The sequence below is a fragment of the Watersipora subatra genome, chromosome 9, assembly GCF_963576615.1.
Source record: "Watersipora subatra chromosome 9, tzWatSuba1.1, whole genome shotgun sequence".
NCBI classification, from domain to species: Eukaryota; Metazoa; Bryozoa; class Gymnolaemata; order Cheilostomatida; family Watersiporidae; genus Watersipora; species Watersipora subatra.
The window spans coordinates 31,185,046-31,210,965 of record NC_088716.1 but is presented as its reverse complement, the minus strand read 5'-3'; the positions used below and the strand labels follow the sequence as shown (position 1 = coordinate 31,210,965).

Below are 25,920 nucleotides of genomic sequence, written 5' to 3'. Positions count from 1 at the left end.
GATGTTTAGAAAAGATTAGAAAATATTTATTTTATCTATATAAGAATTATAGCTAAGATTATTGGTACAAAATAATTCAAGATGCATAGAATGCAATGCATTTTAAAAATTGGCAAGAAAAAGTCAATATTGTACAGATGAGTATTACAATTCACAAATCAAATCAAGAAAATGTCTGCTTTTGTCTAGATAATGAGCCCAGGAAATATAAGTCTTCGACACAAAGCCCTGCGCAAAATATAATAATTTGGCGACCCGTCTCGACATACTATCGCCATCCATCTCAGCTCACAACAACTGTTAAACTATTATGTTAATCTGCTAACAATTAACATGACAAAACTAAAAATGAACAATGCATTAAGTTAGAAGGGCACTGAAGAGAGTCAAGCTATCTGTTAAGATCACGAAATAGTAGTTACTTAGATTTTCTCTTTGGAATGTTATGTTGTTATACAGCCAGCCATACACAACAGGTTCAGGAAAACAAGCATGGAATATTAGTGTCTATTAGCTCCTAGTATTTATGCAAGAGTACACAATCAATGCATCATCAGCTTGTACAATGTTATCAATGCTTGAAGAATAGATTAGTAATGCAGCGCAGGAAGTAACCAAATAGGCTGCTTTAGATGAGGTCAAGCCTCAACTTGAAGCCTGCAGGCCATGTGAGTAGGAGCCTGGCAGAGGTTAACAGTGTCAGAAACTGAGGACAAAGTTAGTCATTTGGCTAGAAACTTTATTAGACATAGAATGTAACAGAATAGCGAGTAGTGAGTGTTAACTTTATGTAAATCTTGTTAGTACAGCAGTAAGTAGTAACAGCAAGCAATTCTGTACCATGTCAATCTGTGACCAGAATTAAGACATGGCCGCATCAGTGATGATTAGTGAACAGAGGAAACAGCAAGCTGATATTATAAGAAAGTTATTTACATGCTTCAATAGCCTACCAATTAAGACACCATTCAGTTATGCATGAATCAGAATGAAGGCGGCGGTGTGTCACAATAGTGAAGACAACTCTTCTATGATGCACGTCATATTAGGTCCAAATGGGGATAAGCCAGAAAAAAACAGCGAACAACAGAAGAATTATAAAGATGTGATGGATTGCATGATTACTGAGAAAGTAAGACAGCGCATCAGCTTACAGAAGCCAAGATTGTGAAAAAGTCCACTAAGTGATCATGCACGTTAGACACCTGGCTGAGCCAAAGCTGGAAAAGCTATACACGAACAATGTAAATTGGCTAATAGGATCACAAAAGGGGTAAATATCCGTGTCTAAAACTAACCTCACAGCAAAAATACTATTTCAAATGCATTTATATGTACAATAATAGTGTAAAGGCCCATATACATGAATGACGATGTTTACACAATTAAGAGCTCTTATAAATCACAAACATATACTCAGATTCCATCAATGCGTAATAAAAATTAAACAGTTCACTAAGCGCTGCGGACAAGAAAGACTGAGCTCAGTCTTGGGCAGTGTTAGATGAATACTGTGGTCAAGGCACATAATTGCTCTCACCACCGGATTTGATGAAGCACACCATCGTGTCATCACTCAACTGGATGCGAGTATTACTCGAGTCCGGGGAGCTAGAAGTGAACAAAGGTAACAGGTAGCCATATGTCTGTTCTATTCATTCAGTATCTATTAAAATGTAACTGAACAAGCCACATGACACTTGGGGCACAGACTAAGCTGAGGCACTGAATGGACTTTCACATCAACTTTCAAGACATGTCCATGCGATGAGCATACAAGCTCTGAGCACGAAATAGAATCAGTATATGAAACACTTACAAATAATACACTTACACATAATACACTTATACATGATATGGCATTAAGTTATTTCGTTCGCTTGTAGATCATCAACTTTTCTTTGTATTGATCATTGTCATATCAATCGATAAAAACTTGGAACATTAGAAGTTAAATACCCCTAAAAGGCAGGCATGGAACTTTTTGAACCTATGTCGGACTGACAAAAAGTTTATTGCGAGACAAGAGAACAACTTATTAAAATATTATTAGGACTTTAGTCAACCTCAGCATATAATGTAATTCAATTTTGAAAGTACGTTCCCATGCATGATCAAATAATTTTATCAGATTAAACTGTATTTTACTGAATACATTGCACAGCTTAACCTTGATGACAAATACTTTGGGCAATTATGAATATTTTAAAACAAATACGTTACATTCAAACTATTAAAACCTACATGTAAAAAACTACATTTTACACAAAAACTTAAGCCATGGAAATTTCAATAGTTGTTCCCTCTAAGTATAAATACAAGTGAAGAGTGTCATAGCCGTGGCGATACAGAGTACAGACTGTGCCTTGTTAGCAGCGGTGTAAAGATAGTCTCAGGAAACTAGTCTAGCTGCTGGTTTACAACTACAAACTTTTTATGCAATTTCTTTTTTTTGTATAATTGATATTTTTGCATCTCTAAATCTCATGTTTAGCCTTTTCGCTAAACTCCTTTTCACTGTAACTGCTAGTTTTTAAAGAAGTCATCTGAAAATGTTTGCTCATACTTTGCCATATTTTAATTTTAACCAACAAAACTACAGACAGTAGCAATAGCTTTATTCACAACCATGACTTACAACTATAAATGATATTATCCATGCAGCATGTAAGTTACGATTTGAAAAGACGTGCATATATACTGATTAACCAAAATTACGAAGTTTTGGAGAATTTTGAAAGTCATACAATGGAAATAATTTTAGATGTCAAGTCAATTACTTTAAGTTTGTTGTCGAAAATCTTCTAAGGTTTATCTTCATAGATGTTTCTACACTTGACCTTGTTGAAGAACAAGAACAAACTACAGCTAGAGGTAGAAGATCCTAAACTAAAGAAGCTTCATCGCATGCCAAATATTTACTGTCACTGCACATTTGTCCTAACCGATGTTTCAAAATATATTTTATTAAACATTGAATGTAAATAACAGTTCAAATATATATATAACAGGATATTATGCAAATTGTTGTAATGCCCAAAACTCCCATCAAATAAATTGTACAAAATGTGATAAATGGATAGCAAAGGTGGAAAGATAAGATTAACGCTTGCTATTTCAAGCCTCTAGCATTAACCAAACATCTCATAAAAAGATATAAAAAGGTATAGCACTGAGTATTCATGTTGCAAAAAATATTGCATCAAAGTCGTATATGAGCAAAGGTCATACAAGATTATATGATTGTCAGATAACAGAATGTTGGCCAACAATGTCTAGTAGACTTTTCGCAGGAAATTCAAGCACCCCATCGTGTTAGCGTATGAAATGACAAGACAGATAACGCGTCATAAGCGCTGGAAATGAAAGCCAGACCAGGACCTCAGAGGTCGAATTAAATTCCATTGCTGTTAGTGCCTGTTCATCGCAAGCGACAAATTATACTTAGTGTAGCTGAGTGAAATGAAAGCTGAGGGTTACGCTGTTGCGCCTACTGCTCTGCCGAGTTTGTAACCTGAGAGTTAGAGCATAGGAAATATTGTGTGAGAAGAGGCCTAGTAGGGCTCGCTATAGCCCTAGTAGGGCTATTGCGAGCCCTACTAGGGCTATAGCGAGCGGCTAAGAGTGGTTGAGAATATTAATAGAGATAATATTAATAGAGAGTAACCAACATAGAGTAGATTAGTGGTGTGCGAGTAGTTACAGTAGCTTAAACTAACCTGGGTACAAGGTTTTGTGTAAGTCTTGCAGACGTGATTGTGTTAGACCCTCTGATAAGGATGAGTGGCCACAGCGGGCCGCCTCATTTTAGGCACAGAACCTGAAAGGACACAGCTTGTGTGAGACTCGGAGCGGCAGAGCAGTGCCCGAGGGGCGGAGCAGCCGTGAGGCTGTAGCCCGCCAAAGGCAAAAACTCAGACCACCCTCGCCTGCTGTACCTACTCCTCACCGCGTCGGTTAGACAATTACCGATTGAGCAAATCGACGAGCAGAGGAAAGGTTGAGTTGCAAGCGTTACTTGTGTGGTAATAAGAGTACGTACAACAGGTTACAGAAGGCAGCCATATTAATATTGAGTCACAAAAGAGAAGAACCTTGCGGGTCAGACAAAGTCTGCGCTAGAGATTCTGCTGACTAGCATACAACAATAATTCTCGGTTATGGCAAAGTAAACATTGGCGAAGATGCCACGGAATAGTGAAAAGTTCAAAGAAAAACTGCATAGATTTGTCCAAGCTTGTTAATTTTGCTTATGAGAATGGTAGGCACGAGCAAAAGTGTGCAGAGAAATGTACAGACAGACTCGGCGCCAGAAAGGGCAGAGAACAACAACAGCGTGGGTTGACCGAACAGGTGTCAATTCAAGAACAAACGATTTTTTGCGCCAAACCAAGCCAGAGTTAGTGCACCTCTGTCAAGCCCTGCGTCATATTTGTTAGTGATAATATGAGGAGCTTTAGTCAGATAAACATATCAATGACTATTTAGGGTAGCATCGATATAAGACTGCAATAGAACAGCGTCTGTCTGTAGATTTCATTGAGCTTAATAAGAGAGCCTGAGACTTCCTAACGGCTTTCAACAAAGTAATGATAGTTCCATAAGCCAGGGTTAACCGGGAAACTCTCTGCTTGGGGAGAGAAAGCCAGCCCTCCTAAAACACCCAATTAGTCATAACAAACAAACCTCAAGAAGAGTAGAGGAAAGCCGCGGGCAATGCAAATCGCTATCTACAGCCAAGGCCATGCCATCCACATTGTTTCTCGTTCATTGTCTACTCTTGCGCCAGGCTGTTTTTAAAGTATTATTTAGCCTTTGCAGTCTGCCAAAGGATAGGCAAGTTCAACACATAGAAAATTTAAGGCCAATTCCATTACGCGCGCATACATATACAAACTGCAATGCTAATGGTTACGCGGTAAACTGATGCGAGTGACGTGGCCTTAGTGTTAGCAGAGTTATCCTCCCTTATATCTAGAAGGTACTAGTGGATTCTACCCGTGCACACAAGTTAGTTGGTTAGCAAACATACCAGCTGCCGAAGGGTCCATGTTAGAATAATCATACATGGCTGCTGCCTGCTGATTCTGCAGCACAGTTCCAAATGCACTCAAATCGGGGGTTGCTTGTCCAGCAGTCATAAAGCCTGGCAAAGAGGTAGTGCTACCGGTGTTATAGAGTACAGCGCCAGCCCCAGCAACAGCATCTGTAGATGAGACCATAGGCGGTGGAGGCATGCCAAGAAGGGCGGCTGTTTGGTGCTGAGAAACGGGTGTTGGAAGTCTTGGTGATAATAGGATTTGTCCTCCCAGTTGGCCAACCTGAGCCCTCAACTGTTGTTGTTGCATGGCCATGTTGATCTGTTGTTGGTAGGCGGGGTTTGTTGGAATGAGAGGCTGGCCCATCAGGCGATGTTGCATTTCTACAAAACCAGTTTAGTATTTTAGTCAATTCAGCCAACGAGAACGCTTACAAAAGCAGCGGCTATCAAATATGATGAAAAAAATGAAAGACACATAAAAAAGCGATACAGGCAAAACAAGATGGTGGATGAAGCGATGCATTGTGTTATTAGCGAGCAATTAGAATTAGACAAGGTACTTGTGAATTAATTTAGCATTGAGAAGAAAAACAACACCGATAACTGGCAAACAGTGACCAAATAATAGTTGCAATAGGAACAAAGTATTGATTATTGGTGAACAATTGTTTTGATGAATCAATAACAAAGATGAATACTTAACGTTGCCCAACATCAATACTTTGTGATCACAACATGGAGCTAACATTAAAGTGCTCAACATCCATTGTTTAAACAATCTTCCAAAAATAATTTTTTCAAGTTTAAAGGGTACTCAGTGTTTATTAATTTAAAATATGACAATTAATTCATTTCAAAAAGAAGAAATAAAAATGCACATCAAAAAACAATGAGAAAATGTTCCATATCATAGCGTCACGTCGACGCTATATAGCGTGGGCAACAGAAATTCCTGAGTGAAACAAACAAAAATGTAAAAAGGCCCTTAAACCATGGAATGTTGAGCCAATCTGAGTGTTCATCTCTTTCACAGATACAATGATTTATACGTAATAAATCATGCAGCAAAATCATGGAGCGGGTCTTACAAGCGGCTTACAAGTGGTCGAGCGGAACAAGAGCTACAACACAGATACAGGCATTGACAGCAAGCAGGAGAGATCGAGTAAGAAAACTGGTCATAACATCAACTCCCTTCAGCTCAATGCATCGAGTAGTAGATGGTAGTAACACATGCACCAAAAGACAACTCTACACAACACAATGCAGTCGGCATGGCTAGAGGCTAATAGCGAGGCACATGCTGGGGAGGTACGACACCATGCCACTTACGGCTGGCTACAGCGGCAGCTATTGCTGCCGGGTGACTAGGCGCACCCCCAAGAGGTGACAAAGATGTCGGTGGGGAAGCACCGTTAGTCTGAGTATTTGAGCCCGACTTTGTGTCACGGTATGTGCCGTTTATAATCGCCAACTCCATTAACTGGCGTCTTTTTAAATCATCTTCACCCTCTGGCTGTAATATATTATCAAACAAAATGAAAAGCAAATAAATGACTGAGCAGTGTTTCGAAACTCATTCCTCTTTCTCTCCCGACTGAAACAGAGAAAACTGAGACGATTAGTTGATAAGAAAAAAGAACCACAAATTGATCGTTATGGTGGCAAGCTTTCAATAGAGTTGTCAATACATTCAATTATAGTGTCAACGTCAACAGGAAATTTACTTTCGTTGACTTAACATTTCCATAAGAAAGCTTCCAGATAATTTCACCATAATGACCAGAGTGTGACAGGGCACTGCACTAGGAGGAACAGCCCACATTACAGCCTCATGAGGCAATGTTAACTAGCATCTTTTTCCGAGTTAGACACCGAAGCTGCCATCCGTTAGAAAGCTGAAACATAAAGGGGAGTGAGTGGCAGCAGCCGTGGAGACAGCTTCACTTACGAGCTGACTGGGCAGCTGCGGCCTGTAACAATTTTGTCTGATCTCGGTATGTGCCATTCATTATGGCCAATTCCATCAGTTGAATTTTCTTCAAGTCGTCTTCCCCCTCTGGCTGCAACCACAGAATTAATCATCAAGCCACAGTAAACTTCACTAAAACTTTTCACAGCAAAGCGTTCCTCTTTCCCCAAGTAAATTCTTCCATTCAGAGAATTATTGAGCAAACAGATAAGCATGAGAGACAAAAAATCAACAGGTATTGTGACAAGTTCTCTGACTATATTGTGACAAGTTTTCTGACTATATTGTGACAAGTTCTCTGACTATATTGTGACAAGTTCTCTGACTATATTGTGACAAGTTCTCTGACTATATTCTGACAAGTTCTCTGGCTATATTGTGACAAGTTCTCTGGCTATATAGTGACAAGTTCTGACTATATTGTGACAGGTTCTCTGGCTATATTGTGACAAGTTCTCTGACTATATTGTGACAAGTTCTCTGACTATATTGTGACAAGTTCTGACTATATTGTGACAGGTACTCTGGCTATATTGTGACAAGTTCTCTGACTATATTGTGACAAGTTCTCTGACTATATTGTGACAAGTTCTCTGACTATATTGTGACAAGTTCTCTGACTATATTGTGACAAGTTCTCTGGCTGTATTGTGACAAGTTCTCTGGCTATATTGTGACAAGTTTTCTGGCTATATTGTGACAAGTTTTCTGGCTATATTGTTATGTTTTCTGGCTATATTATGACAAGTTCTCTGGCTATTTTGTTATAATTTCTCTGGCTATTCCAATAGAAATTGGCGATTCCCATCCTATTAGACTCCCATTCTATTAGTGCGAGGTGTTGCGAATTAGCCAAAAGAAACAAACAGCTTTAACCTATTACGTCTGAACCGGCGCATCAAATGCTCTATAATTTTTCGTCTGCTAGTAAAATAATCTAACTGCTTGAGCCCGCTAATAGATAATAATTAATGCCACATCAAATCCAGAGCTCCCTTATTAAATTAGCACTGCATTTCACAATCGCCGAGTTACCTGTCTACACATCTTTATAGTTATCATCTGCTAGTTCATACACCGCATGCCAACCTGTGTCACTGGCTACACAATCACTTGTTAAAAACTGTCAGGGTATATTCACAGGTTGGCTCTATACCAACAGACAACCGTTTTAGCATAGGATTCCGAGAAGATAAACCAGCTAACAGTAATAAAGAATTTCGCTAATCATGTTTTTTCGTTATGAAACAGTCATGTGAAAACGCTAAAATTTATAATGACAAACGCCCTGAGAGCTGCAACAGTTTATAATTCATATTTTAAACTTATGCAGTTAGAAATACTCAAATCCTTTGGGAAAACATAAAGTAGATTAGATAAACGCATTTCCAATTCCAAAGCCAACCATATCAACCATCTGGACAACTCCAGTTACGCTGGAAACGCAAACCAGACCATGTCACTACAACAAAGGGGCGGAGGCGTGATAACAGCTGTGTTTGAAAAGTGAATTTACACGCAATCCTATTACAGGTAGGCTATCCGCTCTTACAGTTGCAATTCACTTGGTAGAAAGGCAATCCCAAGGGTTTCACTAGTGTTTGTCCAACTCACAATGCTAACGGCTCAGGATTAGGCCAAGACTCTATTCAGTAAGCATATTAACAAGAAATAAGATATAGAAACCCTCCATTATCTCATTATGCAATGAGTAGAGACCGTTGCAATTCGGGAAGGCGCAAGAGTATTACCATGTCGTTGGCCGAGTAACACGAGGAGTCGTCTGTGAGCGCAGCCAATGAAATAATCTTGAGCCATCAACTAGTTGCATGCACAGCATTCCTTCTCTCTCTCGTAACCCGAGACAATTCCTGAATCAATTTTACCTCTATTCACTCATCACAATCAAGTTGGCGTGTAAAACAAGCAAGAAACAATGCAGTCTCGTGCGAGGCTCTTTACCAGCAACGACCCTAATCGCCGCTCCATTGATTTTTTGATTTCAAATTTCATGATTTTAAGAGAGCAATAAGTGCTAGAAGCTTGCAATGAATACATCGCTAATCGACTGGTTTTCTACTCTGGCAGTCCTACAATCTATGCACTATTTCAAGATCTTTGAGGTATATTAATGGCGGTTTCATAAAACTGACTCCGTTTCATAAAACTGACTCCGTTTCATAAAACTGACTCGTTATGAACATCGGAGTCCTACAAAGTGATTAAGGCTTACTGAAAACATCCGAGGCAGGCTTCGGCGACCCACGCACCAACCTTGATAAATAGTGACATCACAGCTTCAAAAAACTATCAACACTGAATAATCGTGTGAGCAATAACACATGCACAGTTGCAGAGGTTGCAGAGGTACGGTCTATTCGCTCAGCATTGTAACATTTGAAAAACTCAACTCATCTCATCGCTGAGAAATGCAAACAGCAGAGAATAGGCAAGTGTCGGATGAGGAGCCATAATATAAGCCGAGCGACTATAGAATATAATTGGAGGTTTTCCATGGCTAGCGGTCAAGCTGCGGCCGACTTATGAGTGTTTTATCAACAGTTCTCACGGACTGGTCTAACACATTGATATACCTTCAGTGTACTGCGTGCTTATGGAGACATAATTATGTGATGTATATATAATGTAAGAGAAATAAACTCTTCATTGCTGTTGTGACAACTCTGATATTTTTTCGAAATCATGAAAATTTATGCTATCAATGTGCTTATCACATGCTCACCGCTAATAAAGGCAGTCACTTGAAAATATAAAATAGCAAAGAGTTTAAACTAGATTATGCCTTTGAACACAATGCCAAACATGCCAAAAGTTTACAAACAGTGTTCGTATGCAAAGCAATAATGTAAGGCTTCGTAGGCTGTCCAACAAAGGCGTTTCATCAATCTATCCAAATAGTAGTGACATTCATTTGGAGCATTATTGCATTATTCCAGACAAATTGGAAACGATGACAAACAATTTCTGGTGCTCACCCCACAGTGCAACAATATACACTGTTTCTATTCCTACGAACCAGTTGTTGGAAAAATTTGCACCATTAGAAAAATTGTTCAACCATTTTTATATGTTCACATTTACTAAAGCGGTGAAAACAGATGAAAATCCCTTCAAGCAATTTCAAAATTGGTTACTCTGAGTGTATATTCGGAATTTCTCCCTCATAGTTACACGTGAACACATCATAATTCACATAATTTATGAAAAAATGTTTTCTAGTTTTTTAAGAAAGCGGATGAAAAAATTTTTTTAATAAGTCACATATCCAAATTTGCTATGAGTGTTTGCATGTTACAAATTTGCTGATATAGCGACAATATCGCGAAAGCTATCCTGAATGCTGCTGAAATGCATAAACTAGATTTGCTTTTGCATAGAACGTCATAAACATGTGTTATGATCATTTGCAATATTTTTAAACCATAGCCTTCACTATCATATCACTAGCTGCACCTGCCAATAGAACATTTTGAAAAATAACTGAGAAATACCAGTTTTGGCTCGCTAAACAAAACGAATTCCCCCTTCACCTCACATTTCGTCAGGCAAAAAGGCAGAAATAAATATCAGTTACCAGTAAGATAGAATACCAGTTACCAGTAAGATAGAATACCAGTTACCAGTAAGATATAATACCAGTTACCAGTAAGATATAATACCAGTTACCAGTAAGATATAATACCAGTTACCAGTAAGAGAGAATACCAGTTAACAGTAAGATAGAATACCAGTTACCAGTAATATAGAATACCAGTTACCAGTAATATAGAATACCAGTAAGATAGAATACAAGTTACCATTAAGATAGAATACCAGGTACCAGAAAGATAGAATACCAGGTACCAGAAAGATAGAATACCAGTTACCAGAAAGATAGAATACCAGTTACCAGAAAGATAGAATACCAGTTACCAGTAATATAGAATACCAGTTACCAGTAATATAGAATACCAGTTACCAGTAATATAGAATACCAGTTACCAGTAAGATAGAATACCAGTTACCAGTAAGATAGAATACCAGTTAACAGTAAGATAGAATACCAGTTAACAGTAAGATAGAATACCAATTTGCTCGACATTGCAAGTGAGCATCAATAATGCAGCTAGCATATGAGCAGCAAAGCAATCGTGTCAAAGCTTAAAACACTATGAAAACTGGGCTACGCGGCAACAAGAGACCATGACTGCTGTCTCTACCTAAATTTCACTAGATCAATAAAGGTTGACATTGACTGCCAGACGTAACTTAAACCATAACTGTCACGAACAACTTTTATCGCATTTACTAGGTAAATCAGACACGCTGATTCCGATTTTGTACTCAAAATAAAGATTAGTCCACTAACCTTCAAAGTCATTTAGGCTTTTTTTAAGCGTTTCAATATCCGTTTCGAAAACAATACAATCGGCATTACAAGCTCCGTCCATAAATATGTGACGAAACCTAGCTTTTTCAAGAACGGAAATTAGGAATGTTTAGTCCAATTTAGAATAATAGAGATGGGTGTCTTAAAACCTATTATTATCTAAATCCAGCCTGTAAAATAATCTCAGTCTTTTATGAAAGGTATATAAACTATTTAAAATTGCTCGCAGCTTGTTACATGTTTAAATAAGCTGGACGCCGAGAAAAATGAGCTCAAAAAGCGCGGTTTTATCACAAGCTAGCGTTGTTATCGCGCTTTTTAAATATGCAAAGCTAAATAGCTTATCTACCTTTCAGAAAAGACTGATATTATTTTTAAGGCTGTATTTAGACATTAATGGATTTTAAAACACCCATCTCTAGTATTCTAAATCGGTCTAAACATCCCTACGTAACTTCTGTTCCTAAAAAGCTAGGTTACGTCACGTATTTATGGGCGGAGCTTGTTATGCCGATCCGTGTTGTTTTCAAGACTGATATTAAAACGCTATAAAAAATCCTTCATTACTCTGAAAGTTAGTGGCCTAATCTTTATTTTGATTACAAAATCGGAATCAGCGTGTCTGATTTACCTAGTAAATACGATGAAAGTTGTTCGTGGCAGTTATGGTTTAACAACCATCATCCAGCCATAAGCTTCACAAATCAGACACGGGATCAAGAAAAGACAATTACCGCAGGAATTAGCAGGCGTTTAATCTCATCTACAGCTCTTTGCATCTTCACTTCGGCCCGATGTTGGGAGTCTTCAACTACCACAAGCACATGCAGTTCTTCACTCAGGTGCTCCCAGTTAGGTTTCCCTTTCATTTGCTCTTCCTACACAAAAGCATAGAGAGTAGATGAGCATTGATATCTTACAGAAAAGATTCTTATCTCATATGAGTGTTGCGTGACGGTGAGGACACTCAATCAGAAACTTCTCCTGAGCAACATAGTGTTATGAAAGAATGCTTTACGCAAGGTCATATTAAAGACGGAGTTTAGGAGTTCATGATTCGTGTGTAAAATTTACTTAGAGTTGTCAACTTGAACAACTATCAATGCCTTCAATGGTAAGGCAAATGGCCTCATAACTACCTTCTTCTTGTCTCTCATCGAGCCCTTGCCCCTGACCATAATCTTACAGCCTGTGTCTTTTTCCAACTGCTTGGCTGTGATTCCGCGGGGCCCAAGAATGCGGCCCACAAAGTTGAACTGTCAATAAGAATGTTAGTTGTAGCCCAAATGTACCAGAGTATGTTATGCTTGCACACCTATAAAATGCTCCGAGTCTGCCAGCTAGGAATTATAAAGAGATTTTTCTCATTGTATTTGGAATAATAATGCTATTCAAATCTACCAGCCTGTTCTACTCCTATAATCTTCCAATATTGTTCCGGCTCTTTGATTATACGGTTGCCATTATTCAGCACAGTGTTTGCGTATTTCCAGCATGAAAGAACAGCCTTTGGGATGGCAATTTAGACCTTAGTAACCCAGCTGAAAGGAGAACCTTTTTCACTCTTTATAATACCAAGCTTTATTTCGTTAAAAGGAAAACAATCATGTTTTTACTCATAAACATTGCTCACAGCTGTATACAATAGGCTGTGTCCAAGGAACAACAATACACAATTTTATCATTGGCATCACGCTGACAAAACTGACGCGTAGGAGATGTCGAATTACAAAGCTCGGCAAGGCATAACGCAGCAGTAGCCAGATATCACTAAGCTTACACACATGTGTCTTACACCAGCCACACTATAAAATAGACCGTAAAAGTGAATTAGCTGCTGTTGGGAGGTGTCATCATTACAGGCAGCGATGCTCCTGATTAGGAAGCGCTGCCAGGCTGCATCCTCAGCCGCTGTCGGCATGCATCCCTATCAAGTCACACATCAACCTTTTCCATTGATTCTACTGATTTCATAGGTGAGCAAGCTTACTCAATGGCACTCAGCAAACAAACCAATGGCCTGAAAGGCGTGGTAAAGTAATCCTCCTATCTTTACAATGTTATTTCATTTACACGTAGAACTTGTCAAATGAGCTTATTGTCCATTTGACTAATGCGGTGGAACGAATTAGGAACGAATACATTATCTGTTCATCTGAAATACTTTCACGTGGGATGATTGGAGAAGGTGGAGTGCAGCCGTGCAGCCGCTACCTTCAAACCTGAGTGAATAATGGGCAACCTGACACATTGACCTAGAAACCATAAATTTAATTTGCGAAGGCTAATGTTTCAAAATTGAAGAAGCAGAGAATCAAAGGACAGCGCTGGCTATAGCTGGCTACAGACTGTCTTACAATGCATAGCAAAGAGGCTACTCGAGCCAGAGAGGCTGTATCCAGTGGCACTTTCTACTTAACTCCAGTTTCCTAACTTATTCAGGGTTGCAGTATATCGAAGCCAACAAGTTCACCAACTCGTGTAATAAGAGCCGTCACTCTTTCACCTCCCATCATCTCCAATGACAAAAAGAAATGCGATAGACCAGCTAGTCACAATCTCACCCAATCAGGCCTATACAAAAATACCTACAGAATCCGTCAAGTAACTAGGGTGGCTCACAAGCACTAGGACAATAAGCGTAAATGTGAGATAACCTAGTACATGGCGCCAACTGACTGAAACACATACGTCTGGGTGTTCTTTGACTGGAACGTAGAGCTTCTCGGTAAGGGAAACCTTTGGTCCTCCATCCTCATCTGGCAATGCTAAAGGTTTCTTTTCCAGGTTAAACAGCGTTACACGCACTTTGTTGATTTCTAAAACCAGTGTCCAGCCATAGAAATGAGTTTGAAATCCTAGAAGCTAAGCAAAATATCTACAATTTTACTCTTCAAATTTTACTCTTCAATTTTCATTGAAAGTCCTAGTAGTGCTTCTACTAACTAGTCTTCAGTTAAATCACTAATTAATAACGCAGGTTATGAAGTAGATTGAGAGAGCGAGCCGGGAGTGCATTAACAGAAGCTGACAACTGTTTACACGCAAGAAAGAATAGGTCGGAATGTTAAGTTGAAGATGCAAGTGCTCTCAGTTATCACCTTTCTCTAGTCCTCAATAAAACTTCAGACCGCTTGACCTTATTTGAAGAACATCTGCAAATTCTATGCCAGAGATTTGCTGATAAGAACAAGCTTTTGCTACGAAGAGCATCTTTCACGATCAAAATATATCTACTGCTGATATCATGGATTGCTTGTGCTTGCTTGTTCACTAAAAAGCTTGTAACATGAATTTAATGAGAAATGGCTATTTCCGTACTATATGGCTTTGCACTGCCATACTACAGATGTGCATCGCGAGCTTCGTGCAACTAGGTCAACATCAAACCTTATAAGAACCGACTAAGTAACATCAATCATAACATTGTCACCATTCCTTCATTTTTTCCTACCTAAACTGTCACCCGTAGCAACATGTCGTTAAAACTCCCTAGTAGATACAAACAACCCTTCACACATTCTTTAGCTAACGATTTGCTAGCAGCTTACAGGCAGGGCTTATGCTACGGTGTGCACTCGGGGAGGAAAGAACAAACATTCTTACCTCTTATGTAACGGGACCATTCACAAAGAAGAAGCTCTTCTAGCATATGCGCAAACATTTAACAATGAGAAATGTCATATATTCATTGGAGTAACAATGAGCATTCCCTACTCACTACGACGCTCAACCATGAGTAAACACCCTCCAAAACTCCAACTTGAAATTGCAACTAGCCCAAATGTCGAGTGTCGGTGAGCAGATTGTCACTTTTAACTTGTAACAAGGAAACTATCACAATAGAATACTTATGTTTTTATCTGTACATTATGAGGATGACAGGAAACACTGGGAATACGGATTGAAGGTTAGCTGATTGAATCCATTGCAATTTTTAAAACTTTTACAATAGACAGTCCATAATCACGCTAACAATGTTTACCAGAATAATTTCACCTGAAAGCTAAATGAGCTTTTCAACAATCGACGACATCCCCTCCACACATTCGGTCAAAGCAAATATCTTGAACACATAACTTTTAAACCAAAAGAAAAATCAATCTTAAGCCATATGGAATCTTAGAAAATTATTCACAAGCCTAAAAACACTCATACCTAATACTGATAAAAGACTGAACTGAAATGAAGAAACAATATATAAAAAACTTATAACAATAGTAAAACCTAATACATATTGTTTCCAAACACTTCTAAAAGCTAAAAAAAACTTTGTAGTAGCAAATAATATGGAAGTATAGTAAAAACTCGTTCGTGACTCAATTATAATAATTGTAGAGAATATCGACAACAAATATGTGAGAGTTGCAGTTGGCCGTGATGCTTCGTAAAAAAGCGCGGTAAGTCTATTGCATATATGTATAAGTAGTGCAAGCATTGATGGTTAAGCAATACCTGCAAACTGCAAAATCAAGTCGTTTCTCCGTAGCCCTGCTACAACATACCAAAACTACGTTGTGAACAAGTAGTGTTAATGTTATTTTATATAGTTGCTGCAAGTATTAGTAACAAAGTTAGTAGGAATTAACACATCTATACAAAACCGCTGAACACGAAACCGTCGTCTATGTATTACGTCTAGTAGTCGAACTTATAGCAGGGCCCATAAAATTTCGTTTCAAATTCAACATATGTATAACTTGCTCTTTATCGATACTCCGCACTTCGTGGCTGAAATATGAAAAAGAGCAGTTTATACGCTGTTTCACATTGAACCCCAAGTAAATTTTTATGCAAACAAAGATTTCGATATTTTTGACAGTGACAACTCTAAGGCATTACTCGATATGTGTAAAGTTGAACTTATTCATCAACTGGCTGGAACACAAAATATGATTACATGAACTTGTAAAATGGATGCAGCAAAATATTAAAATGGACTAATCGAGTACATTCAATTAAATGGTCGAATATATTACAGGAATATCAACGAGTACACCAATATGCATGCCTTACCATCATCTAATAGCCTGTCTAGATGAATGAAGACATTTGGAAAAGCTTGAAGCTGTTTTTTGTCCTTCAAAAGTTGAGATAGGTAATCAGCTCCAGATTTATCTTCGTTAGTAGTGGTTTCAGTACCCATGGTTTGTTACTGTTGTTAGTAAGTAGTTATTGTGTGAGCAGTGAGTTAGTTAGCGCGATCACCAGAGAATACTCAACGTTACCATCGGTGTCTTTGCAACCAACTAACCTTACAGAGCTCTCACAGGAAGGAGCGTTAGTAACTAGTAAAACATCGAAACGCTGTCTCGTTCAAAGATACGCATAATAATGTTTAGCATGTGCATTCGTCGCGAGGTGAATTAATCATTCGGGTGTGATTGGCTTACTGACAAAACAAATCAACGCCCATTCGACTAGTGTTCCGCAAATCACAATCGCCGATATTCCACAAAGCTACGAGCAATTGTCCATCTTAGCGTTCTAACAGATACATCAGCTTTCCTAATACACGCCCTTTAAAACCAGTTACTTATATTAAATGAGCTTATAGGAAATTGCATAGCTTCGGCGATTAATATTAAAGCTTACAGAAATATGTGTTAGTTGCTAGTGCAAGAAAAAAATAACTGTTACCTGTGAAACAGGCCTTGACACAGATTTTCAACAGTACTGAGTGCTGTGTATATAGATGAGAAATCATTTGAGAAGATACTAGAAAACATTCTCAAGTGATCAAGTACCCATGGATGTTCAAACAGCCATGCAAGTTAATGTATACGGTCAGAGAGAAGGCATTATTGCAAAAAGATGTACTGCTATTAATTTCACAAATCATTCAGTTTGGTGCAGAAACGAATGACAGTACATTTTGTATAGCTTCACTCGATTAACAAATAGTATCAATTCCATTAATAAAAGATTAAGCAACAGCCTAAAGGACAATTATTTTTATAGTCATAGCTACATCTGATGAATGTAAGTTTCTTTGGCATGCAACTTATGCATTTATTATATGATTATATTTATTAACCTTACTTATGCCCACTCAGCTAGTCTTTGATCGGTATACCCAAGAACACGTCGATTTCTCAATTTAATAGAATGCAACGCATGTAAAAGTTTACATAGCTTTGTAACAATCCGTAATTACAGATTGCGCATATTCAGTTAAACCAATGCTACCAAAAACTCAATTGAAAACTCATGTTAGTTAGTAGTAGATGGCACAGGAATCAAAGAAATCTATTCAATTCATAAAATGGTGTGTCTGTAGTGAATAGATTGAAACTTGTGATATTAATTATATTTCCTAACATTTTCAAAACGAAAATGTAAAAAAAATACATATAACTAAATATGACATTGAACAGACAACTTCTACATGATCTTTCTTCAAATTTTTTTGTAGATTTTGGCCTTGAAATTATTCTTTCCTCCCTTCTTTACAGCTCCTCCATAGTCTCTGCGACCAACAGTCTTCTTTCCTTGTATTGCTGAATGTTTAGTGTCAAGGATGACAAGAATAGTGTGAGATTATACATAAAACTCGACAGAACTCCCGAGTGACACGGATTGTAACAACTAAGTAAGCAAACTCCCTTTTTTGACAGTTAACATATCCTCCATTCGCATATTGCCATTTTTAATGCAATTGGAAACCTCACACAGAATACATAAAAAGCTGTGACAGCATTGATGAACAATGATATATAGCAATTGCTTAGAATAATGTTAAAATCAAGTCTCATAGCAATGGGCAACTACTAGACACAAAAGAAACTGTCACCAGGCTACAGAGTATTTACTCGCTACTCGACAGACTGTTTCCAAAGTCCAAATATAAACTTTTAAAGGTATTGCAGAGTTACTGTCATGTTTCAGCAAAACTTATAATTTAATACTACAATATATCCAAAAATAACATTCAAGCCATCATGGCAGATGAGGGGCACACCTGTTACATTGCGCTATGTGAGTCAGGCTAATTCAAGAAGGAGAGACACAGCAAAGAATGTGAAATGCGAGTAAGGTTGACATAGCGGGTGTCAAATCTGAGCCCCTGTGACTAGCGTCTCCGCAAGAATAGCAGAATGAAAAGATGGCATGCTTGTTGAGTTCACACTCCATAAACTAGCTCCAAGCTATCATCAACACTTTCCCTCCCAAGACTTCGGAAGAGAGACCAAGCGTGCCAGCTAGTGTAATATGGACTCTTCAATATCAACACATACCATCGTTTTTAAGTTGGGCTAAGGTAAAACGGAAGAAAAATGCTGAAGTCTTAAACAATACCAACTTTTCCCAAAAGCTGCGAGTAAGTAATACCTTGAAGATCGAATATGATGTCCACTTAGCTTACCGCATGCTGAGGCTGCGTGTTTCTAAGAGCCATTGTTTGCTGCATAAACAATGGCTCTTGGCTGGACATGTCCGAGTCCAGTGGCGATGGAACCTTGACGACTGGAGACAAGTCCAATCGCAGAGAACAATTCAAGCTTGGGGTGTGATTTCGATCACCACCAATGGCCTTTTTTGGTAATTTAACGCCAGCCTGTTGCTTCCAGGTCAAGTATTCTAGAGCACCAGAGCACTAGAGCCACGACTGCTTATTGTATTATAGCCATTTTACAAGTTCAGCGTGAGGTTGGCAGTGCAAAATACCAGTTCATTTGCATAATGCAGACCCTGCATCTATAGCTGAACTCATTTTCAGAGGCAACTGTGGTTAGTTTGGCAAATTCAACTTCATAATATATCATTTTGGGTAAACACGGAGCAAGGGATGGTGATTTATGCGCATACCGACCTACATTACGCATTCCATATTGTCACACCTGATAGCGACAAACTCCAAGTTTTCATTTACCGATCAGGACCAATTTTCATTTGAGCCAGTTGTACTGAATAGAGCAGCTTTTTAAATGATTATTTAATCGATTTAACAACAAAATCTTTCGTTGAAGTAAATTTAGAAAGATCTGCATATTACTACTGATAGCATGTATTCGTTTGCAGAGTGTCAAGCTCTACAGCCAACAGGTTACGATAAAAGACTGTTATGAGCAGGATTCGAAAACACAGCACTCCCCTTGGTATATTGACACTACCACCAGCAGCATTCCAATGCCATCCAGTCAACATGATTAGTATTGTTTCTCAACTATGAACTGCCAATACTTCAAACAGCTGTCACAAGGTGCCAACAGCAGTGCATACCTACTCTTCATCCCACGAGCTGGAAAATCATTAACCTGTTCAGTCTTTTTGGATAAATTCAGTCAGGTCATTGCAAAAGGCCACTCAACCAAATTCATGTATTATGTAGATAGGCAAGGTTGTTATCGTGTGTTAAGCTTCAGAGTATGTAGGTCAAACGAAGGGTAAATAGGTCAAACGAACTAGCATTCCAATTTGAGCCACTTTACAGATTACTGTAGAGCAAAGAGGCGCTAAGCATAAGCCCGCCACACTAAATTTATATTCAAACATAGTGCAAAAACTGCTGCATCACAATTGTACATATGAATTTAGTGATCAAGTCTTCCTTACCGCCGAACTTATAAACCTAGAGGTGCTAGAGTCAAAATAGTTACACATATATTGTATCTCAGGGCATGAATTTAGTTTGCCCTGAGAGCTCTCCATCTGTTAGAACAGTCATAAATTAGAGCTAAATGTTTCCCTATCTGGCAAGCAGTTTGAGTCATTTTACAGTGCAGAAAATTAGGACAATTTCTTAACATAGCAAATGAATGATATAGGTAATAAGCGATATGAGACACTGTTTAATAAATAAACATAATCTATAAAATAGAATTTTAATGTTACTCTTGAATTGATACTTTTTCACCTCACCTACATGCCATCATGTCTATGTCAAAAAGGTTTACCAAATCAAACATTTTCATTATCTTACATATTTTACTGCAGATTCTATCAGTTTCCTGTCAGAAAGTATTGCGCACGACAGCGGCAACCGACTAAAGCAAAAGGAAGTATAGGCCTGGTGATGAAGTGATACGGTAAATAACAGAGATAGGCTCACTATCACGGTTTCCATGATTCGGAGAGAGCGCAACTCCGAAGTACTGCGCATCATGGAAACATAGTGCATAACCAGACTAAAAGTATAAACTAACTTGTGTATTTTATTATTATTATCATGTTATTATCATTATTATTATATTATTATTATGTATTTATATTAATTACGTATTTATATTAATTACGTATTTCTATATTATTATTATATTATGATATTAATTATGTATTTCTCAATTTCACTTTTTGAAATTTCATCTTTAATATTCTGACTATTATTTATGGAGCTTCGAGAAGCTTTGAGTGAAATATCTTAGAAATCATTGACAGTGGAGACAAGTATTTTCCAAAGTCGTACATCATATGTAGAAAAATCTTTATTGACACAATTACAGTGCAACCTCGGTTCTCGAACGCTTCGCTTCTCGACCAACTCGGTTTTTGACCAAAAAATTTGAGATTTGTTCGTCTCGGATTTCGACCATAAATTCGGTTCTCGACCAAACCGGAACATGCACATTTGAATTAAACATTCGCAACAGTTCCGGAAACAGCATGTTTATACGTTTAATGATGTTGTTATGAGCCACTTTTGGAAGGTTCTAAAAAAGGGCGAAGTTTCACGTCATTAATTCTTTACAAAAAGAAGCCATCTGGGAGGACGTCGCCTCTACCGAAGAGATTTTCTAGGGACAGAACTCCTCCAGTCGAGTTACTCTAAATTGTTTTGGAGGAGGATTCATCTTCAAAGATGTGAAGTAAACCTGCCATTGATGTTTCTATTTTCTTCTTTCACACGATTTTTGATGTAACTGATCTGTTGCATTTTTCTGCTGGTTTATTATCAATTTCTGCGATTTTTTGTATTGTATCGTAACCTTTAATATTTTCGATGTCCTAAGAGCAAAGCATATAAAGTGTTTACTTCTTGTTTTCTTTTTTAAGCCTCATAAAAAAATCTTTTATTAAAGTTAAACACGATCTACATCTACCTGTTTTTATTTATAGTATGCAGTATACAGTACAGTTTATGGTGTAAAATGTTAAAAAATAAATTACCGAGGTTGTTAAGTCGACTTGGAACGGATTAAAACATACATATTAATTCTGATGAGAAAACCTGTTTCGGATCTCAAACAACTCGGCTTTCGACCAACCTTCTGGAACGGATTGTGTTCGAGAACCGAGGTTGCACTGTACTAGTAAATGCTTTTCTGTATCTACGTGTATATCTGTCAACCACATAACACCATGACCCATCTTACTTCAAGATATAAACATTACTCAATACACTAAAAAAACATAAATATGAACATGATTCCAATGAGCGAACATGTGGTAGATGCTTCATCATTTGAAATCGTCATAACAAATTTTTTTAATTTTAAAAACACATTTAAAATTTTAGTTCTGATGCCATGATTTTTTGCTAGGACCAATAAACAATATTTCAAACATTCAATAGGACTCAAACAGGCTTCATCTAGTTTTTATCCTTTTGAGATTTCAAAAGATAATTTTCCTGTAAGGCAACATACTGAGCAGATGAGTGGAAGATGAATAGCTAGATTAAAGGACGCATGAGTGAGTTGCGTGAGTATGAAAGGATACCGAGATCCACATAAGGTGGATTTTGAAAGCCAAATGACTTGGCTATGGCTTTAAGATCCAGTTGTTGGACGTTGAAGATGTTCTTGAGGCTGTGAGATGAATAAGCCCTCACAAAGCTTTTGTAGCCATCGATAGCTGACTTGTGAAGGAAGTAGTTCTTCTCTATCAGTTTCTCCAGCTGTAACAGATATCATAGATCACAGAAAAAGCCTAGACAAAGGAAAAAGACAATTAATTTTCTTCTTTTAGTAAATCAATATAAAATAATACGAAGAGAAAATGAGTCCCAATTTTCAACAACAGAAACCATGTTGTCTGCCAATTTGATAATAGAGATATCAGTGACTCATATACAAAGTGAATGCTACAATATTGATTGAGTGCTGCCAGAGCTTGAGAAACAGCATAATGACTTGTCTGATCTTTTATAACAATGGATAAATCAAAAGATAGGACGATTCTTAACTTTGTAACTATATTAATGTACCCATCGCTTGCGGTACATGAATATTCGTGGAGAACGTAGGTTCGAGAATACAATGAAATTGAAACGTGTCATTTTGGATGAATGGAAGAAAGAGAAACCAAGCCAAGGTAATGGAAAGGAGTTACAAAGATTTTGAAACAAAGCATTTTGAATGAAGCACTGATTTAGACCTAACTTAGAGCTAAATAAGCAAGAGCACCCAATAACATGACGTAAAAAGACAATTCTTCAATTGTGGTAGGCAACTACCTCCATGAATACCCTTGTACATCAAAAGATTGTCCAGGCATTGATCGGCAGGCATACAAAAACATCACAAACCAACCCACAAGATTAAAATAGTAGGCCTACTGGGAAGCACTGTTGGGATAACTAATGAAAGTGAGACAGTTGGGTTTACGCAAGATACACGCATGATACACGAAGCCATGTGGCCCTCCATATCAAGAACAATCCAATTTCAAACCGAAAGTTGACCTGACAAAAATGGTAGTATCATTGATATAAGATATTTGAGTTGAAATTCTATCAGCATCATTGTTCAAGGTTCTCTTGTTTGTTTAGTTAAACAATAACCAAATGCATTCTTAGAAACCGATACCAGCAAAAACATCTCACTAGATGATTTAATCAATCTAGTGACCTGTTTAGCCCCTCTCCACGCTTTTAGGTCTGAACTCAATATGGATAAACAAAATCATTTTGCCTCATTCAGCATTCATAGGCCGTCCAAAACCATGTGAAGCAATGATTCAGCATAATGCATTTGAGAGCATTACTCCGCTGGTTATGAAATAGCTCTTCCAGTGACTAGAGAACTTGATGGCATTATTATATCATTAGATGAAACCATCTGACGAGAAAGTGTGAAGGTTGACTTGCAGCTAAAATTCACATTACAGTTATTTGGTATTAAAATGTTCACCATGTCTTAGGCTACTCTGCTGTGTTGTAGGTGCAAAATATGTGGAAATGTTTTTACAAGCTCTTAAAATCTTAAAAATGAACAATTAATGGCAGCAATCACAAAAATGCCTTAGTTTGTAATGTCTTTATTTCGATGGCGCACTCAAACATTGCGATTATTGTTGTGACACGTGATGTTATCACGTGAAATTATAGGCCGATAAAAAGTTCAACATAAAACGTCTCGTAGCTCTAGTTTATGGCAGACACTTCAGGTTCTACCGGAGAGCCCATATCAAATATAGGTGCTCGCTACTTTACAGTTTCGTTTTAGCCCGGTCTAATCATCTAGTCGTAATCTGATCATGTGACCCATATTTCCTGCTATATGGCGCGAACAATGTCTGCAGCATTTTTTGACTATCACAGGTGACCAACAGGCTCCTCATGTTTATCAGAGGATGATATGTACCTCCTCAAGCTAAAGTTAAAAAATTAAACTGTCTTTTAGGCTAGGTTTTGAGATATAGCAACTAACAACTGGCACTATCTCCTCATACCTGTCAGAGCAAAGTCAGAGCGAGTAATTGCTCAACAAAGTGACATACGGCCAATAATTCACTTAAACTTTGACAAGAATTCTTATTTTAAATCTCTGTCACAAGAAAAGGGACCTCATTTGTAGAGTGCAGTCTGCATAGGACAATGACCAATTACCAATTCGTAAGTTGATAAGGCTTTGCTTATGTTTACAAGGGTTGACTGTTGGTACATTGAGGGCATATCCACTCATTGCTCTATGAAAATATTATGTCCTTATTAGATTACAACAGTTCTAGGCTTTGGTTAGGTTAATTAAAGTAAAGGCTATAAGAACTTGAAGCTTTGACTACTGTGTAAACGAATAAATGCAGACGAACCTTGTGCATACCTGTGATGCAGCACAAGAGCGTCGTACAGACCTATGATGCAGCACAGGAGTCTCATGCATACCGGTGATGTAGCATGTGAACCTCATGCATATCTATGATGCATCACAAGAAACTGGTGCATACCAATGATGCATCACAAGAAACTGGTGCATACCGATGATGGAGTACGTGAACAAAGTATTTCGTAAATTACTACTGATGGTAAAAAAGCGTGTTTGGGAACTACAGACACACAAACACACTACAGACACACATGATAAAAGTGCTTTTATATTGATCATCGTTAAAAGATTTGTTGGCATTAAACATGGTTAGGGTTCATTTGTTACAAAATTGACTTACTTTGGAACAGTTTAAAACAGGTCCCCTTAAAGGTAGACTTGATACAAAATTCACATTACAGGTATTTGGTACCAAAACGAACAGTTCATCGCAGCCATCACAAAAACACCATATATCAGAATCCATTTCCTAAACGGCTCAAGTTGGACATAGATGAACATGATGGCTTCTGTTCACACATTCATGTAATCTCAAACGTCGAAATATTTTCACAAATATACTTCACGCATTCAAAAAACCATATCTATTGTCCTTACATGCCTGTTTCATCATCATTGTAATGCTGTCACTTTGAGTACTGATACCTCAAAACCTACCGTAAAAATTTGTTCAATTTTTTAACCTTACTTTGAAGGAGTACATATCATCCTCTGATAAACATGATGAGCCTGTTGATCATCTGTAATAGTGAAAAAATGCTGCAGAAATTGTTCGCGCCATTTGGCAGAAAGTATGGGTCATATGATCAGATTACGAATAAATGATTAGACCGGACTGAAATGAAACTGTAAAGTAGTGAGCATCTATATTTGATACAGGTTTTTCGGTAGAACCAGAAGTGTTTGTCATAAACTAGTGCTACGAGATGTTTTATATCGAGCCTTTTATTGTCATTTCAATTCATGTGAAAACATCACGTGTCAAAACAATAATCAAAATGTTTGAGAACGTCATCAAAATAGAGATTTCAAATTAAGGCGTTATTGTGATGGCTGCGATTAAATGTTCGTTTTTGAACTTTTAAGAGCTTGTAATCACAGTTCCACATATTTTGCACCTACAAGACAGCAGAGAAAGACATGATGAATCTTTTGATACTAAATAACTGTAATGTGAATTTTGTTGCAAGTAAACCTTTAATACTTTCGACGGCAAGTTTTTTTTAGCTGTTTGACCTCCTGGGCAAATTAATTCTAACAAATCGATTTAAAAAAATCATCGATACACTCTTATTTATGATATTGTATACATGTATTGTTTTCATGATACAGGTAAATACAAATAAACATGTTTCAAGTTAATTCTCCATATACCCTACAGGATGAAAATATTCATTAGTCATAAAAATTCGCGATTTCGCGAACAGTCAATCCCGCGAATTATTAAATTCAGTGAATAATTAGTTCTATTTTTAATCACAAGAGAGAATAACTACTGCATCAAATTGAAAACTAGTCGCTAGCCTAGTTT

At 37.7% G+C, this 25,920-nt stretch overlaps 2 protein-coding genes across 5 annotated transcripts in view; both read right to left on the bottom strand.

Moving 5' to 3' along the window:
- Positions 1 to 4: 4 nt before the first annotated feature.
- On the bottom strand, positions 5 to 16,719 carry LOC137405461 (protein quaking-B-like). 3 transcript variants are annotated; one of them, XM_068091733.1, is made up of 8 exons: positions 16,420 to 16,719; positions 14,095 to 14,222; positions 12,543 to 12,659; positions 12,138 to 12,281; positions 6,374 to 6,557; positions 5,033 to 5,422; positions 3,720 to 3,820; positions 5 to 1,611 (listed from the first exon to the last, which is right to left on the bottom strand). In XM_068091733.1, exons 1-7 carry the CDS (start codon positions 16,547 to 16,549, stop codon positions 3,762 to 3,764), a joined length of 1,152 nt encoding a protein of 383 aa, XP_067947834.1. In that variant the 5' UTR covers positions 16,550 to 16,719; the 3' UTR covers positions 5 to 1,611; positions 3,720 to 3,761. The 3 variants fall into 3 exon arrangements, with proteins under 3 accessions (XP_067947834.1, XP_067947835.1, XP_067947833.1); XM_068091734.1 differs by lacking the exons at positions 5 to 1,611; positions 6,374 to 6,557 and adding an exon at positions 6,993 to 7,104 and having other exon boundaries at positions 2,945 to 4,654; XM_068091732.1 differs by lacking the exon at positions 5 to 1,611 and having other exon boundaries at positions 2,945 to 4,654.
- A 627-nt stretch (positions 16,720 to 17,346) lies between these two features.
- The window catches only part of LOC137403580 (uncharacterized), a 51,765-nt gene continuing 43,191 nt past the window's right edge, over positions 17,347 to 25,920 (bottom strand). Inside the window, exons 14-15 of one of the 2 annotated variants that reach the window (XM_068089543.1) lie at positions 22,063 to 22,240; positions 17,347 to 17,903 (exon numbers count right to left, since the gene is read on the bottom strand). In XM_068089543.1, coding sequence (XP_067945644.1) covers positions 17,803 to 17,903; positions 22,063 to 22,240 — 279 coding nt within the window. In that variant the 3' untranslated portion in view covers positions 17,347 to 17,802. The remainder of the gene's footprint in view (positions 17,904 to 22,062; positions 22,241 to 25,920) is intronic. The other variant, XM_068089542.1, reaches the window with a different exon arrangement.

Bases quoted from the DNA above. Each gene is read 5' to 3' on its own strand.
- LOC137405461 (XM_068091732.1), bottom strand. From the start codon at position 16,549: ATGGGTACTGAAACCACTACTAACGAAGATAAATCTGGAGCTGATTAC. The intron at 12,282-12,542 runs GTAGTTATGAGG...GCTTTTGTGTAG, and splicing joins CGATGAGAGACAAGAAGAAG to GAAGAGCAAATGAAAGGGAA. The intron at 6,558-12,137 runs GTAATTGTCTTT...AATATATTACAG, and splicing joins AACGCCTGCTAATTCCTGCG to CCAGAGGGTGAAGATGATTT.